Source organism: Cydia splendana, chromosome 3, assembly GCF_910591565.1.
Source record: "Cydia splendana chromosome 3, ilCydSple1.2, whole genome shotgun sequence".
In the NCBI taxonomy this organism is placed as follows: domain Eukaryota; kingdom Metazoa; phylum Arthropoda; class Insecta; order Lepidoptera; family Tortricidae; genus Cydia; species Cydia splendana.
In genome coordinates this window covers 27,455,305-27,473,713 of record NC_085962.1, presented here as the reverse complement: position 1 = coordinate 27,473,713, position 18,409 = coordinate 27,455,305, and the positions used below count along the sequence as shown (strand labels likewise).

The following is an 18,409-nucleotide window of genomic DNA, read 5'->3' as shown; positions in this document are numbered from 1 at the left end:
CATTTTTACTCTTAGTATGGAAATCAGTCACATTATTTTATCACGAAAATTGACAGTGCTGCAGCAGTAACGTTGCAATAGAGTAATTCTGCTGCAGTCGCCAACCAAATGTGACCTTTATCATATCTTAGAAAGTTACTGAAAACGCGAGCGAAGCGAGCGCGAAAATTTTTCGATATGAAAACGCAATTTGATAGACAGTTGTACATTTTTACTTTTAGTATGGAAATCAGTCACATCATTTTATCGCGAAAATTTACAGTGCTGCAGCAGTAACGTTGCAACAGAGTAATGCTGCTGCAGTCGCCAACCGAATGTCACCTTTATCATATCTTAGAAAGTGATTGAAAACGCGAGCGAAGCGAGCGCGAAATTTTTTCGATATAAAAACGCAATTTGATAGACAGTTGTACATTTTTACTTTTAGTATGGAAATTGTTAGGTATTAGATATGGGGTAGATACAGATTTATATAAATGTACTTGAAGGTGGGTTTTAGCTAGGCCGTTCAGTCTGCGAATATACGCACTACGCATCACACACCGTCTTTTATTTATCAGTGGCTGACGAGGATATTATTTAAATCAACATGTCGGTGGGGAAAATTAGGGAGTTCGACGTCCAAAGTGGTAGCTGGAGATCGTACTGTGACAGGCTGGAGAGCTACTTTGTCGTCAACGACGTGAAAGATGAGCGGAAATTACCGACATTGATTTCGGTCGTCGGTGAGACAGCTTACGAATTAATGGTGAATTTGTGTAGCCCTAAGAAGCCGGCAGAGATGACCTTCAAAGAAGTAGTGGCAGTGATGGAAAAACATCTGCAACCAACTCCTTCGGTGCTAGCAGAACGTTTCAGATTTCGTCAGTACCGACAGGTCAAAGGTCAAACAGTGGCGCAGTACGTGGCGGAGTTAAAAAAGATGGCACGGTTTTGTGATTTCAAAACGACGCTAGACGATAATATGCGAGATCAGTTTGTGTGCGGGTTGTCTAGTGATCTTATAAGGCAGAGATTGTTTGCGGAAGGTGAAATAAATTTTGCTAAATCAGTGTCATTAGCGTTATCTCTGGAAGCGGCCGAGCGGGATTCGGTAGCGGTCGAGGGGGGAGGCGGCGGGGCAGCCGCACGTGGCTCGACAACAGAGGCTGCAGCAGTACATAATGTTCGTTCGGCAGGGGCGGGATGCATGGCGTGCGGTGATTTCCGACATGAGCAGGCTCACTGCAAATTTAACAGTTACGTGTGTAGTCGGTGTAATGTAAAGGGGCATTTGCGTCGCATGTGTCCAACCATGGCCAACGGAATACGCGAACAGGCTTCTTCTACGCCTAATAGAGGTAGTGCCAGGGGTGGCAGTACAAGGGCTTCAACCGGTTATGGCCGAAGCGGAGCCACCCGTGGACCGGGAACAGCGGCCACGCCCGGCAGCAGCGGAGCGCGCGGTGGTCGCGCTAGAAACAGCTGGGGCAACTCACGGGTGCACTGGGTGGTTGAAGATGGCCAGCTGGACCAGGAGGAGATACCGTTTGGGGTAAACGAAGGCAGCGAGGAACCCATTTACCAAATGAGCCTCGACAAATACAAACCGGTAAGGATACAAGTGATTGTTAATAATAAGTTAATGACCTTTGAAATTGATACCGGTACAGCCTTAACATGTATAAGTAAACAGACATATGACAAATTGTTTAAAGATGTACCTTTAGAGCCATGTAACATGTCCTTAAAGTTTTATGATGGTACCGTAACGAAACCGTTATCAGGTTTTATTGTGGGTAATGTGCAGTACAAAAACATAAATAAAAACTTGAATTTATATGTCCATCACAGAGGTACAACGAGTTTATTAGGTCGTGAATGGTTAGCCGAATTAGATATTGCAATACCTAAGCTGTCTTCGTGTGAAAATGTTCTTACGAATAATGTAATATGTGAAAATGAAATATCCGATGTAATTTCCAGGCATAAAGAAATATTCGATGGGGCTTTGGGTGCGTTCACCGGCGGACGGGCTCGGCTGCACGTGCGGCCGGACGCGACGCCCGTGTTCTGCCGCGCGCGCCCCCTGCCCTACGCGCTGAAGGGCCGCGTCGACGCTGAGCTCGACGCCATGCTGCGCGCCGACGTCATCGAGCCGGTGGAGCACTCGGACTGGGCCACGCCATTGGTAATCGTAAATAAACCGGACGGATCGTTACGGTTGTGCGCGGATTACAAATCCACTTTGAATCGCGTTTTGTTAGTAGATAAATTTCCGATTCCAAAAATTGAAGACCTGTTTACCCAGCTTAGCGGTAGTAGGTATTTTACTAAGCTAGACTTATCACAGGCCTACAATCAAATTATATTGGAAGATGACGGCTCTAGAGATTTAACGGTAATTAATACGCACCGGGGATTGTTTAGGTATAAGCGTTTAGTATATGGTCTCGCATCTAGCCCGGGTATATTCCAAAGAATTATGAGTAACCTTTTGAAAGATATCCCTAACGTGACTTTCTTTTTAGATGATATTTTGATAACTGGGGATACTTTAAATTCACATTTAGGTAGCCTTCAGCAGGTACTAGAGAAATTGAGTAAATATGGTTTAAGGATAAAAAAACAAAAGTGTTCCTTTCTAGTACAAGAGGTCAAATACTTGGGATTTGTTATTGATAAAAATGGGGTTAGGGTAGACGAAGACAAAATTAGACCGATTTTAACAATGACGCGACCTAGGAATGTTTCTGAACTCAAGTCGTTTATCGGTATGGTAATTTTTTATGGCAAATTCATACAAAACCTTAGTGAAATTTTAGCGCCATTATATGAATTATTAAGAAAACAAAGGCGGTGGACGTGGTCGGTCGAACAGGATAGGGCATTTAACAAGGTAAAAAAATTGTTGAGCGAAGCGCCTGTTTTAGGTCATTATGACCCGGAACGGGAACTGGTTGTCACCTGTGACGCAGGACCCTACGGAGTAGGTGCCGTGCTGGACATGCGCGGGCGCGCGCGCGGGGCGCCCGACACTGTCATTGCCTACGCCTCGCGAGCGCTTACACCGGCCGAGCGCAACTACAGTCAAATACACAAAGAGGCACTTTCTATTATATTTTCAGTCAAAAAGTTTCATCAATTCTTGTATGGTAGGCGGTTCACGCTGAAGACCGACCACAAACCCCTCGTAAGCATATTTGGACCGGGTCATGGTATACCTAGTATGACTGCGAGTCGGTTGCAGCGTTGGGCCTTGATATTATCGGCGTACGATTTTGATATAGAGTACGTAAAATCGGATGATAACACAGCGGACGCTCTTTCGCGACTTATAGCGGCACACAAGTTGGCGGGTCCCGTGAACGAGGACGGTCCGGAACAAACATATTTACATTTTGCGACTGAGGCGATGCTTTTGGATTATAATGCGATAAGTAAAGAAACTCGCAACGATGTATTACTGGGTAGAATTGTTAGTTACATCAGGGACGGCTGGCCCCAAGAGACAGATATAAAAGAACTAAAACCTTTTTTTAATCGTAAATCGGAACTGTATACTGAGCTTGATTGCGTCATGTGGGGTCATAGGGTGGTGGTGCCGACGGCATGTCGCGAGCGAGTTTTGCGAGAGTTGCACGATTCGCACATGGGGATCGTAAAGACTAAAGCGCTGGCGCGTAGTTATGTGTGGTGGCCCGGCCTGGACGAGGCCGTGGAGGCCATGTGCCACGCCTGTCCCGTGTGCGCCGCGGTAGCAGCGGCGCCCCCGCGCCACGCACCCTGCCCCTGGCCCTACCCCAGTCGTCCTTGGGCTAGGATTCATTTGGATTTCTTAGGTCCAGTAGCTGGAGTTAAGTACTTAGTACTTGTAGATGCGTATTCCAAATGGATAGAAATATCAGAAATGTCAAGTACAACGGCTAAAATAGTAATCCAAAAACTAAGAGAATACTTTGCTAGGTTCGGCTTGCCTAAACAGATAGTGAGTGATAATGGTCCTCCTTTTTCGAGTGATGAATTTAGGGTCTTTTGTTCAAATAATAAAATAGAACAACTTTTTTCATCACCGTACCACCCGGCCTCTAATGGAGCAGCGGAAAACGCAGTCAAGTTGTGTAAGCGCGTAATTAAAAAAGCGATAATGCAGAATATTAATTCAGAGACTGCCTTAAATAGATTCCTATTAATGTATCGTAATACCCCTCATAATACCACGGGCGAAAGTCCTGCGAAGGTTCTCTTAGGTCGAGCGGTGCGTACCCGGTTAGATTGCCTTAAACCTGATCGCGAACAGAGGGTTACCGATCTTCAACGCCGCCAACGGGACGCGGCGGGAGGAACGCAGCGAGCGTTCGATGTAGGCGATTTGGTATGGTATAGACGGTACAATGTAGGGAGCTCGCAGAGCAAGTGGGAAGCTGGACAGGTACTGGAACGGAAAGGGGAAACCGATTATACGATAGCTAGTTCATTAGGAGTTACTCATCGGCATATAGATCAACTAAGAAAACGCGATTCAAATAGTAAAGTCCAGGACTCGCGATCGCGTAATATGGCGCTTAGTTATCCACCGGCTCAGACGCCTTTGTTGGTCCCAAGCGAGGAGGCGTCGAGTTCAGGGTCGGCGGAGAGTGGAAACAGCGAAATAAACAATCTGCCAGGGGACGCGCGGGCAGAGTCGGAGTCAAACCCGGCGCCGCGGCCCGACCCGGACTCCGCCGCTGAGCGCACGCGGCCCGATCGTTTGAGACCCGTTGTGAATCCACCTCGACGTTTCGGGTTTGAGGACATATTTTAATGAAGCTCCTTTGTTTTTAGTAATTAAGTATTCGTATGTAATTTGTGCTCATTATAGGTAAGGTAAATGTCCTTCCTCATAGTAAATATTAATTATAAATAGGTATAAATAAGTAATTGCTTAACATGTGTACTGATAATATAGTTTTATATAAGACAACTATGTGTCAACGTTCTTATGTCATTAACACAAAATATAATTTTGCCTAGCTTGTAATAATAAGTGATTCATTGCACTGGTAGGCTAAACTCTTATTCTTGTACCTACTATAAACAATAAGGAAAACTTATTAATTTAACCGTACTGTTGCACCTGCAACCAATGTAAACAACTAAGATTTATATCTAACTAAGGGTATACTTACATGTATACGTATGTACCTACGAAATTACTTAGTGTCGTAAGTTAGAAAATAAGGGTGGAGGTGTTAGGTATTAGATATGGGGTAGATACAGATTTATATAAATGTACTTGAAGGTGGGTTTTAGCTAGGCCGTTCAGTCTGCGAATATACGCACTACGCATCACACACCGTCTTTTATTTATCAGAAATCAGTCACATCATTTTATCACGAAAATTGACAGTGCTGCAGCAGTAATGTTGCAACAGAGTAATGCTGCTGCAGTCGCCACCCGAATGTCACCTTTATTAAAAAAAATTGACAGTTGTACATTTTTACTTTTACTCCCAATCAGGCGCGAATCCAGGATTTCATACAGAGAAGGGATGGGACAGTTTTCTGTCAGCCTAGCTTCGCATAGGGCTTGATATTTAAGGGTCTCAGCGAGGTGGTTTTCATACAGAATAGATGCAAGAAAGCAGAGCTTGGAATTGACCAAGTGAATTGAATTGGCGAAGTGTGAGCAAGGCAGAAGGCCCAGCTGCGAAAGAGGAAAGCTTGGATTTGGATCCACGCTCATGTGTGATGAAGGCAGAAGATCAACTTTGCCGTAAGGCAGATGGCCTCGCATAAGACCTAACGCCGAACTGCAAAAGAGTGGCTTGAAATCGAATCTATGCATGTAATCACGATTCTTCTACTGCTCGCTTTTTGGCTTCACTCGAAAGCGCTACTTGATAGGATGCTTTTAGTTTTCGGCTTTCTCGGGGCCCCTTATAACACTTTGACAGTTAGGTCTCAGGATCGCGGCTAAGGACCAACTCGGCTTGGCCGGCAAATCTGGCGTCCAAGAGAGCAAAATTCGCTATAAAATCGGTTACCTATATCGAAAAAATCGGCTGGCCGCAGGCCCGCAAGCAAGATTTTTTTCCATGACTTTAAGGGCCTCCGCGTAAGGTCAAATCGATAGCCTACGTTGGAGATGTTCTTTACGCACCCTCACTCTCTTACTTGATCCCTACGACCCTTCGTTATTAGATGGGTACTTGTACACGTATAAAAGTTTCATGTAGGTACCTACTCCACGACGACTGCAATGCTGATGCAGCCTGCGCGTTTTTTTGCCTACGGTTTTGGTGCCCCCTAGACGTGGTGCCCTAAGCAAGTGCTTATTTTGCTTAAAAGGGTTAATCCGGCACTGCAAATGACGAGGTCAATGTTTTTTTTTAAAGTACCCATTTTCGTGGCCATTATTAAGTGCTTAATACGTATGAATATGGATTTGATATGGATGCGATATAATTACGATTAGGTATAATTCATGACGGAGAAAATTAATAATTGTAAATTATTATACAATTATACTCGTGTTGATAATTATGTGTGTTTATTTTACCACTACGTAACTATGTAAACTCATTTTTAGTTTTCTTGATTACCTACTCGGCAGGGTGTTCATCCTCATACCCTAGAACCTAAATGGTCGCGTACTGTGCGATTTAAGAGGAATTTCCTCCCGCGGACGCTCCGGCTGTGGAATGAGCTCCCTTCCGAGGTTTTCCCGAGGGTCTACAGTATGGGGTTCTTCAAAAAAGGAGTGTACAGGTTTTTAAAAGGTCGGCAACGCGCATGTAACACCTCTGGAGTTGCAGGCGTCCTTAGGCTACGGTGACTGCTTACCATCAGGCGGGCCGTATGCTTGTTTGCCACCGATGTGGTATAAAGAAAAAAACCTACTTAATGTTTACTCAGTTCCCCAAAAGATGGCACTGTGCAATGTGTGGCAATTAATTTATTGTCGTTTAATTTTGTTGTATTATTAAATCAATACAATTAGTCAATTAAATTTGTTGATATCCGTACCTCCTTTTCTAAACATAGAGTTAATTTGACAAAATCCTTCATCTGTGGCGCCATCTGTTATTTTACCACGGTACTGTATAGTGGTAGCACATATTTGAAAAAAGTTTGCCCCTCTTTCCTAAGTAGCGCCATAAGATTCAGGGGCAAACTTAAGTCAATCGAACGTTGTGGCTACTCCCCCTTTTAGGGCTTGAATTTTTATAGCCTATAACCTGGCCGGGGATTTTCTCGACAGATTAGTAAAGATTTCATCAAAATCCGTTCAGCCGTTTTCACGTGATGCGCGTTCAAATAAACAGACAAACAGATAAACAGACAAAAATTCTAAAAACTGCTGGAATGTGTTCTGTTATCGAGTATCCCCTCCCCAGCCAACTTTTTTTCAAATATCTTCCATGTACAGACTTTTCACCCTCTTCAGCTTTATTATATGTATAGATAGATAGATGCCGCTTTCTTAAATGTGATCAAGTGAAATAAATGCACTGTTAATAAAATTGACACAAATAAAAAAAACAAAACAAAACACATAAACAGAATGCTGACTGCGAATTGTAATATTGTTTAGACACCACGGTGCTACTACATATGGTGCTACTTTACCAGACTAGTGCGATAATAAGCTCATTACGCTAAAAGCAGGCCGTAATCTGCTGTAAGGCACTACTCCTACCAAGTCGCTCAAGAAACAAACGAAAGATAGACGACGACCACCACGATGGCAATGATATAGTACATTACATAGTTACATTCAGCCAAATAATAAAAAACGTTTTTTAGTGAATTTTCTTATTATATAACATTTTATTTATAAAACTACAAATGAATATTTCCTTTCTATCGAGTAATAAATGTCTAATGGCAGAATAAATAAAGTGTATAGTTTTTGAATATCCAAACTTTTTGGTGTGCACGTAGATGTCGTAGATGGAATATGAGCTGTTAGAATTAGGTACATTTAAAAATTTGGAATTATTATTAAAAATCATAAAACAACTTAGCGAACGCTAAACACCTACGTAAAGTAGGTAGCACTTTTTGTGCAACTGTATTAAAAACTAGTATTACTTACATGAGGGTTTGCTAGTTTCGTGAAGTCAGGCTGCAGCATACGTTGTACGCCAGCCGCAGCGCCTGGCACTTGCAGTATCAATCGGCAGAGGAACATAATCACCATCATAACGTTCGGAAAAATTGCGGTGAACCTCACGACCTGCAAATGACAAACGACCAACATGACGTACTTGTAACACTTTAAACTCTCGCGTTTTACACATATTTAATTACACAAACGGGTCTACCGCGATATAATTTCATTGTTTTTACCTATAATTCCGACGTTTCAGTTGAGTTGAACCAGCTGTGGTCACGGAAAGTTTGACGTCTCAGCAAATGTCAACGGAGATATAAATAAAACACCACTAAGTTACCCGAAATTAGTTTATAATAATCGGCCAAGAGCAGCATGTCGGGCCCTGCTCAGTGTAGGGTTTCGTAGTTACCATTCTGTCAAAATAGGCCTGTAGAAAGTAGAGAGGAAATAGAGAGTACTCTCTCCAGGCGGGTGTTATGCCTGGGGACCGAAGTCCATTGAGAGTTGGTCGGAAGTTATATATATAGAAACTGACATTATAACTCCGTAAGCGCGATGTAGGTCTCACATACTAATTGCGTTCTAGACGTAGAGTATATTCTTAGCAGTTTGTGCGTTCTAGCTCCCCAACGCCATCTGTTAGATTATTATGGCACGACGTTGGCAGTGACAGCTAGAGGAGACGCCACAGGCCAAACGGGTAGGGTGGTTCACGTTTGTATGGGAAAAATTCAAACTCTAGCTGGAAGAAGCGGCACCCCCTCATTTTGTTACACTTATTATATTGACAAAACACGCCAAGTTTTATAATCTTATCTCAACTACAAGGGGGTGCTCAAACACTTTGAAGTTTTTCAAAGTTGTATGAAATCCAAAAAAAATAAATTATTATTTTTTAGATTTTTATGTGAGTAGTAGTTTTGACATTATTAGAAAGTGTGATTTAAAAGTTATTAAGTAAATAAAAAAAAACTATTTTTATGATTTTTTTAGGTGAAATTCAAAAAATCTTACTTTTGAAAAGTTATAAAAAATAGAAATAAAAATGTTTTTCTACTTTAAAACTTATAAATGACATGAGCAAATAGTGTGAAAACAGATACTTAAATAAAATTCTGAATAATAAATACTTTTTTTTTGGGTTTCATACAACATACAAAATTTCAAAGTGGTTGAGCACCCCCTTGTAGTTGAGATAAAGTTACGAAACTTGGTGTATTTTATCCGCATAATAAGTGTAACAAAATAAAGGGGTGCCCCGTAGGAAAATAAAAAAAAAATGTTTATTTGAACCACCCTACCAAACGGGGCTATTAGTTTAATGAATTTTATGTGCTTTCTCTTTCTCTCCTTCCCTTTTACAAATAATCTCATAGTATGGAAGCTGTGTTCTGAAATAAATATGATTTTATTATTTTTTTTATTTGTAAAAAGTATCATAAGGGAGTATCTTTTCAGCGCTTTTGTACTTACGTCTTTTTACTAAGAAAAGAAGTTTATTTGCAATAACTGAAAAACAACCACTATAGTTTTCCTTGAAAGTATTTATTAAGCTCTTGTTACACGATTTTTTCATATTTATTTGGACCCGTGAAAAAAATATTAACTACATATTGACATAGTTAAAGGAAAAGGATCCAATCCACAAAACTACCAAAACATGAGTTAAGTATACCAAAGAGGTTCTATGGTGTCTATTTTCATTCAGCAAAAAGAGGCCCAGTTTACACTGCGTTTACATATTTTAATCAACATGGGATACCATCCCACATGTAGGACGGGTTAAAATATATATTCGCTAATAAGTATCCATTTCTCTCGGAATTTTTAGTTATATTCGATCAATTACGGAACAGCTCCACATTTATTTTATCGAAAGAAATCCAACTTACTTGGATCATTTTTAAGAAAATCTAATTTACACTTTTTATTCTTCGCCATTAACGAAAATAATCCAATTCCTTTGGATGAAAACAAAATTTTCTGAACTGAAATCCTTTAGATAAACAGCAAAAAGAATTCATCTCACTTGGACCACTTTGTTAACAGCTGTTGTAAATTCTACTTTGGTGTGATAATAATCAGCACTAAACGATCCATGTAGGTATTTTTTTAAACAATTATGGCTTGGATACGAGTCCTTTAAGCGATTCCATGTTGATATTGTAGGTATACTTGGTCAAGCATCTTGTCAGTATAAAAAGGCGCGAATTTCAAATTTTCTATGGGACGCGAGAACCATTCGCGCCTACATTTTTTTGCCGCCTTATTCTACTGACTAGATTTGCTTGACCAAGTATAGTTAAAAGGTATTTTTAAGATTTGTATTCTGCTTCTAAGCTTATTTCAAATTCGAGGAGTTACAGTAATAATAAAGGCCCCAAGATTGAAAATACTGCTACATCATTTTTATAATAATAACAAGTCCGAATGCAAATGATCATTGTAATCAACTTAAACTGATAATAATATAGACATTTTAATTTTTATTCAGGACATACAGTAAAATGCCTTACAATATTCCTAGCATTATAGTGTATATATGCACTCAGAACCGTAAACTCTCTGGACATACCTTAAAATATGAACCTAGTAGCATTTTACTCTATTTCACTTAACAGAGGGTTAATATACACTTACAGTAAAATGCATTTGAAAATCTATATATGTAATCTATTATCGATAAATATAGTTTTATGTATCGATGGAGGATCAGAAATTATGTAGGTACGATACCGTAAAAAACCGAAAACCACAAAAAATGGACTTACCTACATCAGGTTATGCCTCTCAAGTATGAAGTTTAAATTCGATTCCCCTAAAAATTTTTTTTTTATAAGTTGGTACCTACTGTTTATTTTACTGTTCTGTCGCAATGCATTATTTATGTATCCATGCCAAAATGCAGCTTTCTAGCACTAACGATCACGGAACAAAGCCTCGGACTGACACTGACAGACGATAGACAGATAGACAGACATGACGAAATTATAAGGGTTTCTAGGTGACTACGAAACCCTAAAAATGAAATGAAATATCAACAATGAAATTATATCGCGATAGACCCGCTTGTGTAATTAAAAATACCAACATGACGCTTTTTTTTACAAGCTTTTATTTAGTTTCACCTGACCGTTGTCTGTCGGTCTGTAATCAAATCTTGCAAGTTAAATTTGATCCACTTCCCGGTTTCCGATTGAGCTGAAATTTTGACAATGCAATATTATGGTACCATCGAGCTGATCTGATGATGGAGACAGGAGGTGGCCATAGGAACTCTGTGATGAAACAACGCAACCTAGTTGTATTAGGGATTTTTACAATTGTCTCGATGAGTATTAGTTGTCTGTCGTAAGAAAAGTACAGTCAGCGATAAAAGCTTGTACTAAAAATGAAATTTTTGCCAAAAACTTATTTAAGCTTTTATTTAGTTTCACCTGTCCCGTTGTCTGTCTGTAATCAAATCTTGCAAGTTAAATTTGATCCAATTCCCGGTTTCCGATTGAGCTGAAATTTTGCATTCGTATATAAATCGGATGACAATGCAATGTTATGGTACCATAGAGCTGATCTGATGATGGAGACAGGAGGTGGCCATAGGAACTCTGTGATGAAACTGATGAAACAACGCAACCTAATTGTGTTAGAGGATTTTAGAATTGTCTCGATGAGTATTAGCTGTCTGTCGTAAGAAAAGTACAGTCAGCGATAAAAGCTCGAACCAAAAACTAATTTTTTGACAAAAACTTATTTTGCTTGATTTTCCACAGACCTGGTGACTTCCAGAAATCGACAATCAACCGAAAATGTCCACTGCTGCGGAACACAAAATACGTACCTACAGTATTGCTTTTCGATGAAACAAACATCACCTACTTTATAGACTTTTCAGCAATGACATTTTGCGGTCGATGTATTTACTCTTCTCGTCAAAAAAAAAACATTTGTTATGTGGTAACTATAGATAAACTATCTGTTTAAGGGTATATATATTTTTAGCAAGGGGATGAGAATTTATAAGGAAAAACACATAGGCTACAAAAGTAATTTCAATTTATTGATGAAAACGAACAAATCAAAATTAAATTCAAACTAAATAAAGCGTGGACAAAAATGATCGCGAATTTCGGGACAACCGCACCGCACCAGTGTCGAGCCAAAAGTGGGTCAAACCAGAGGATGGCAATATGGCGCCATTTATTTGCGTGAAGTTGTTGCGGGCTGAAGTTGCAGCAAATCAGTAGGTAATTGAGCGCCACCTATTGGTTTAGCGCGAAACAACTTTGCTCAAAGCTGGTCTTGAAAAAATTAGCGCCACCTGGTAAGGCTTCTCTCTAATACGGCCTTTCCTGACACGAGACCGCCTCGGTCTCTTTTCCTTAATCTCCCATGGTAGATGAATCTTGACCTGTCGTAGCGGAACCGGAAGTATCCTTTTCGGTCGGCATGGGTGTAACGAGTCCACCATCCAATGTCGTTGACCCGGGAGGCATTGGACCCGCGGCGACAGACTCCGGTTCAACATTGTCTGCATCTGCGTAACAGAAACAACACACTTGTCAAAATAAACAAAATGGGATGCTCATAATAACGGGACATGTATCGTGTAAGGTCTGCTTACAAATTGGTGAGGGTCTGCTCACGAAATAATCAAAATGATAACGGGACATATATCGTGTAAGGTCTGCTTGCACAACACAAGATTTGATCATTAAATAAATGGACAGAGATGCAAGGTCTGCCTGCAAAGTGAGGTCTGCTCACTGCATCAAGTTACAATCGTGCAAGGTCTGCTTGCAAAGTGAGGTCTGCTCACTACATAAAGTGACAAGTATGCAAGGTCTGCTTGCAAAGTGAGGTCTGCTCACTTAACAATATAGGGGAGTAGCTCACCCTCGAAAAAGGCAGCACATGTGTCCGGAGTCCACTCGCCCTTCCAAGGAACCATATACTCGGCCGCAGCTTGGGTGGTCTTCCCGTAGGAGCCTGCAAGCAGCCGCAGCTCGTACCGCCCATGAGGCAGTGCCTTGACTACGCGATATGGGCCCCGCATTCCAGAGTCCAGCTTTCCTGTGGATTGTGCCTTCTTAATAACAAAAACCATAGAGTTCACTTCGAACATACGAGGCTCGCGCCTATTTTTATTAACCGAAGCATCCTGTAAATCTCGGTTTCGCTGTAGACGTTCAGACACTCGCTGTCTCGCCATCTCTCGTAGACTTTCCCTATTTTGATGACTTCCTTCAATGGCAATATCCCGCACGACGTTGCGGATAACAGGTGTCATGGCGTCGACTCCAACTAACAGATTAAGGGGTGACATCTGAGTAGTCTTGTGCTTCGTCATATTAATAACCAGTTGCAACTTCCACATGACAGATGACCACTCTTCCTGACGATAGTTACTCTCAACCCTGATCATATTTAGCAGGGTCCGACAATATCGTTCAACCTGTCCATTCGACTGGTGCATTTCAGGGGTTATCAAATGGATTTGACTCCCCAACTCAGAAACCCAATTAGTGAACTCCGCACTTTGGAACATGCGGCCACGATCCGCAACAATAAGCTTAGGAGTGCCAAAGAGTGACACAGCGTTTGTGAAATGTCGCTTTAGCTCGCCAGCATCCTGGCGCATCATGGGGTATAAAAGGCAAAACTTCGAAAAACTGTCCACAATAATGAGGACGTAACGATGACCATTTGATTCAGGTAAAGGACCCAGTGCATCGGCATGAATGGTTTCAAAGGGAACATCGGGTTTTTCATACGAATGTATAGGCTGATGGGGAGCACGTGGCAGCTTTTTTTGAGAAAGGCATACCAAACAATGTGACACGTACTTTTGAATAAAGGAGCGAAAACCCGGGAACCAAAAGTGTTTTAAAAGAAGATCACACGTTTTGTCGACACCAATATGGTCATGTTCGTCGTGAAAGACGCGGAGAAGACTGAGTCTGTGGCCTTTTGGAATGTAATATAAGAGTCGGGCTTGCTCTCCAGTAGGACAGTACCGATAGTACAGAAGATCATTTTTCTTGACATATTGATTGGAATCTAACTGGCCATCATTTAATTTTTGTAAGAGGGATTGAGACTCTTCATCTGCAGCCTGGGCCAATTGGGCCCAATTTTGAGGCTTTTGAACCCGAACAACATTAACCGGATTGCGACTTAAATAGTCTGCATGAGGCAAAGCGGAGCCTTTGCGGTACTCGAGCGAGAAATCAAAATCCTGCAAGTACATCCACCACCTGGCAACTCGTGGCAGTAAGTCTTTTTTTTTTCTGAGTCAGTTTCAAAGCGTTACAATCGGTAACGACCTTGAACTGCGCACCCACCAGGTAGTGTCTGAAATGTTGCAGGGCCTTGACCACCGCAAGAGTCTCAAGCTCATAAGAATGATAGTTTTGTTCTGAGCCTTGGGTCAATTTCGAAAAGTACTCAACCACACGCTTGTGACCAGAGCCATGAGTTTGAATTAAGACCGCCCCATAACCTATTGAACTGGCATCCGTGTGAACCTCTATGGGTAGTTTCGGATCAAAGATAGCAAGAACAGGCTCACTCGTCAAATGCGCTATAATGTCCTTTCGTGCAGTTTCTTGTTCGGAACCCCATACGAAAGGAACATCTTTTTTTGTTAGTCTGGCAATACATGCTACCTTTGACGAGAAACCCTCAATGTATCTACGAAAATACCCAGCCAGTCCGAGAAATTGACGAACCTGCTTCACATTTTGAGGCACCGGAGACTCAGCAAGGGCTTTCACTTTAAGAGCGCTCGGCTGTACCTGACCCTGACTGATGGTTCGGCCTAAATATTCGACTTTCGTCGACAAAAATGAGCATTTTTTGAGGTTAATAGAGAACCCGGCTTTTGTCAGAGTTGAAAGCACCTCTCGTAAAGTAGCAATCCCTTCGTCAACGGTCTCACTGATAATCAACACGTCGTCAATGTACACCAGGACTTTACCAGATTTAATGAGGTGCTGCAGGGTCTTGGTAATGATGCGCTGGTATACAACTGGCGCATTAGCGAGACCATAAGGCATTTTTAGGTACTCATAATGCCCCTCTGGCGTCACGAAACCGGTAAGCGGTACAGAGTCCTTGTCCATTGGAATCTGGTGAAATCCCGTGGCCATATCGAGACTACTAAAATATTTAGCACGGCCTAGTCGATCGATGTGGTCATCAATAAGTGGTAACGGGGATCGATCCTTAACCGTGACCTCATTCAATTTTCTGAAGTCGACACACATACGATCTGTGCCGTCCTTCTTTTTAACTAAAAGAATGGGGCTTGAGTATTCGGACTCGGACTCTTGAATAACCCCCTTCTCTAACAGATCTTTTATGATTTCCCGGACGCGTAAAGTTTCAGCCTGTGAGAGCCGATATGGTCTATAATGCACCGGTGTGTTGTTGGTAAGCCTGATGGCCATGCTTCCAGTCTTAACAGTTGAAACGGCCGTACCAGTTATAAAAAATGGCGAAAATTCTTTGATCAGCTCAAGAAGTTTGTTCAAATCATCTCCAGTTAATTCTGTATTTATCGGAAGCTGACCATCAGACTCGACCACCATCACTGTTTCTTGATCGTTAGTGACACGAGTAAGAATTTGATCCACACCTCTGCGCACGTACAAAATATCATCGCGGTTAAGCACATCAGTTCCCACTATTACAGGTGCACTCATATCCCTGGGATTCATAACAAATAAATCCATTTCTAAGGTGACATCATTAAATTCAATTGGCAAAGTGACGCATTGAGTAACCACTACTTCACCACCAATACCCTTTAATACGCGAAACACGGGCTTACGCGGAACGTTAAGATGCTTTAAAATGTCTGACGAGATAAGTGTAACTTTCGACCCGCTGTCTATTAAAACATCAACCGGCACGCCTTGTATAACGGCCGCAACTACATCTTTATCACACTCACTATCAGCTTCCCGGCAAAAATTTACATTTGACTGATTGCGAGACTCTGATTTCATTTTGGCATAACAGGTTTCCACCTTATGCCCAAGCTTCTTGCAAAATGAGCACACTATGGTTTTTACTGCCGCTGCTGCTGAGGCACCAGGCGTGACAGCAGCCTGATTTGAACTTGGAGTGTTAACGTCCTCGACTTTAGCCTTTTTGTTGCAAGAAGCTTGTACATGACCGGGTAAACCACACGAAAAACATTTGCCACTCTCAAACCGACGCTTGCGTACAACGTCATTATGACGCCGCCCTTTGGAACCGTCGCGATTACCTCGTAATGAGGAAACAGAAGAACTACCAGATTTGGTTGAATTTGGCTTGACGTAAATTGATAAAAATTCAACCAAATCACTTGGCAAGAGTTTGGCATTTGTAGCGGCCGCTCGAATTTGGGGGTCCGTTATACCACGAATCACAATAGCAGACGTTAGTTCGTCGCTTAATCCAGCTACAGCTCGCAGGCGGAGCAACGATCGCCGCGCGTAGTCAGCATATGTAACATACTGGTCGGAATCGGTTTTCATTACATCAAATAAAATATTAGCCGCATTAGGCTTTTTCGGACATAAAGGCTTAAATTCCCTTTTAAAATTGCTCCAGCTGCGGTCGTTCGTAACCCATTCGTTGAGCCAAACTCGAGCGTCCCCTTTTAGACAATTGCCAATACGAGATAAACATTCATTGTCGGACCAGTTGTTTGTTACCTTAGCTCGATCTACCTACTCACACCAGCCTTCAATGTCGTGTATGCTAGGGTCAAAGTTAGAGATATAATAAGAATGGTTAGATCTCACCGCGTTATTGATGGATCGTATCGCGTTCACCAATGCTTCAGTTGTAGCTTGCTCCGAAGCCACTGCACTGCTCGCAGACTGCGCCCGTGGACTGGCGCTAACCGCCACGTGGTCAGGCGCGTGTGCCATAGACCGGCTGCGTCTCCGCGGTGGCATGCCCGGCGGCGTGCCCGGCGGCGTGCCCCCGGAGTCCCGATGACCTATGGCTGGCAGCGACACTGATTGCGATGAGGGTGGTTGTCTTTCTAAAGCACTTAAACGTTCAAAAATTTTCCGCATTTCTTTTTTAAGGTCAACGTTTTTAGATCTACGGTCATCACGGTACCGACTTTCACTACGATGACGACTTCTACTACGATGACGACTCCTACTTCGTGTACGTGACCGCCTATCAGTCATTGCCAAAACTTTATCGATATGAAGATCAAAATCACAAAACTAATTAACTTTTTTACAATTGGGTAGGTAGGTACGATTTAAGAACACGTTACCAACAAAGAAGGAAAAAAAAAACAAAGTTAACAATTGTATTGCACAAAACGTTATTTGTACTTAACGCTTCCCAAAAAAAGGAACAAAAAACAATCACTTCCAAAAACTACGGTTATAAATAGTATTGCACAATTTCAATAAATCCATACACGAAGAAAAATAATCGGCATCAAAACAAATATGACGATGGGACGTGACACAATAACTGTTATTCGATAATTTAAAATTTAAATCAAGACGGCTTAAGCAATAGAAATGTAAGGCTATGCGTTAGTTCTTAATATCCCGCTTTCTGATTTTAGCAAGGGGATGAGAATTTATAAGGAAAAACACATAGGCTACAAAAGTAATTTCAATTTATTGATGAAAACGAACAAATCAAAATTAAATTCAAACTAAATAAAGCGTGGACAAAAATGATCGCGAATTTCGGGACAACCGCACCGCACCAGTGTCGAGCCAAAAGTGGGTCAAACCAGAGGATGGCAATATGGCGCCATTTATTTGCGTGAAGTTGTTGCGGGCTGAAGTTGCAGCAAATCAGTAGGTAATTGAGCGCCACCTATTGGTTTAGCGCGAAACAACTTTGCTCAAAGCTGGTCTTGAAAAAATTAGCGCCACCTGGTAAGGCTTCTCTCTAATAATATATATATATATATATATATATATATAGATTATACCTTTCCACATGACCGCACCCCACTCTTTGTGCAGAGCATGACGATGACCCAGGCAGCAAATAAGCACGCTGCCATGACCAATCTTGTGTGACCTGTTTCTTCTATCCCCGATGAAATCCCGAGCACCACGTTACTGCAATAAAGATAATTAATTATCGAACGTTGTACAATGATGTAGGCAATGATTACTATATGTATTAGTAGTCGCAGGTTTTCATTCAATATTGAACGCTCGATATGAGTGGTAAACTTTACAAAAACGTACTTATTAAATTTTTTAGAAATATACTATATGTATTAGCAGTCACAGGTTTTCATTCAATATTGAACGCTCGATATGAGTGGTAAACTTTACAAAAACG

General features: G+C 41.6%; 1 protein-coding gene and 1 long non-coding RNA gene across 3 annotated transcripts; one reads left to right on the top strand and one right to left on the bottom strand.

The window, feature by feature from the left end:
* Positions 1-439: 439 nt before the first annotated feature.
* LOC134806785 (uncharacterized protein K02A2.6-like) lies at positions 440-5,310 on the top strand. 2 transcript variants are annotated; one of them, XM_063780137.1, is made up of 2 exons: positions 440-1,591; positions 1,966-2,083. In XM_063780137.1, exons 1-2 carry the CDS (start codon positions 590-592, stop codon positions 1,969-1,971), a joined length of 1,008 nt encoding a protein of 335 aa, XP_063636207.1. In that variant the 5' UTR covers positions 440-589; the 3' UTR covers positions 1,972-2,083. The 2 variants fall into 2 exon arrangements, with proteins under 2 accessions (XP_063636207.1, XP_063636206.1); XM_063780136.1 differs by having other exon boundaries at positions 1,335-1,591; positions 1,966-5,310.
* A 6,806-nt stretch (positions 5,311-12,116) lies between these two features.
* Positions 12,117-17,641, bottom strand: LOC134806626 (uncharacterized). The gene is made up of 2 exons (XR_010146549.1): positions 16,876-17,641; positions 12,117-12,614 (listed from the first exon to the last, which is right to left on the bottom strand). It is a non-coding gene; the product is annotated as an uncharacterized LOC134806626 (long non-coding RNA).
* Between the last annotated feature and the right edge of the window lie 768 nt (positions 17,642-18,409).

Bases quoted from the DNA above. Each gene is read 5' to 3' on its own strand.
- LOC134806785 (XM_063780136.1), top strand. From the start codon at position 2,114: ATGCTGCGCGCCGACGTCATCGAGCCGGTGGAGCACTCGGACTGGGCC.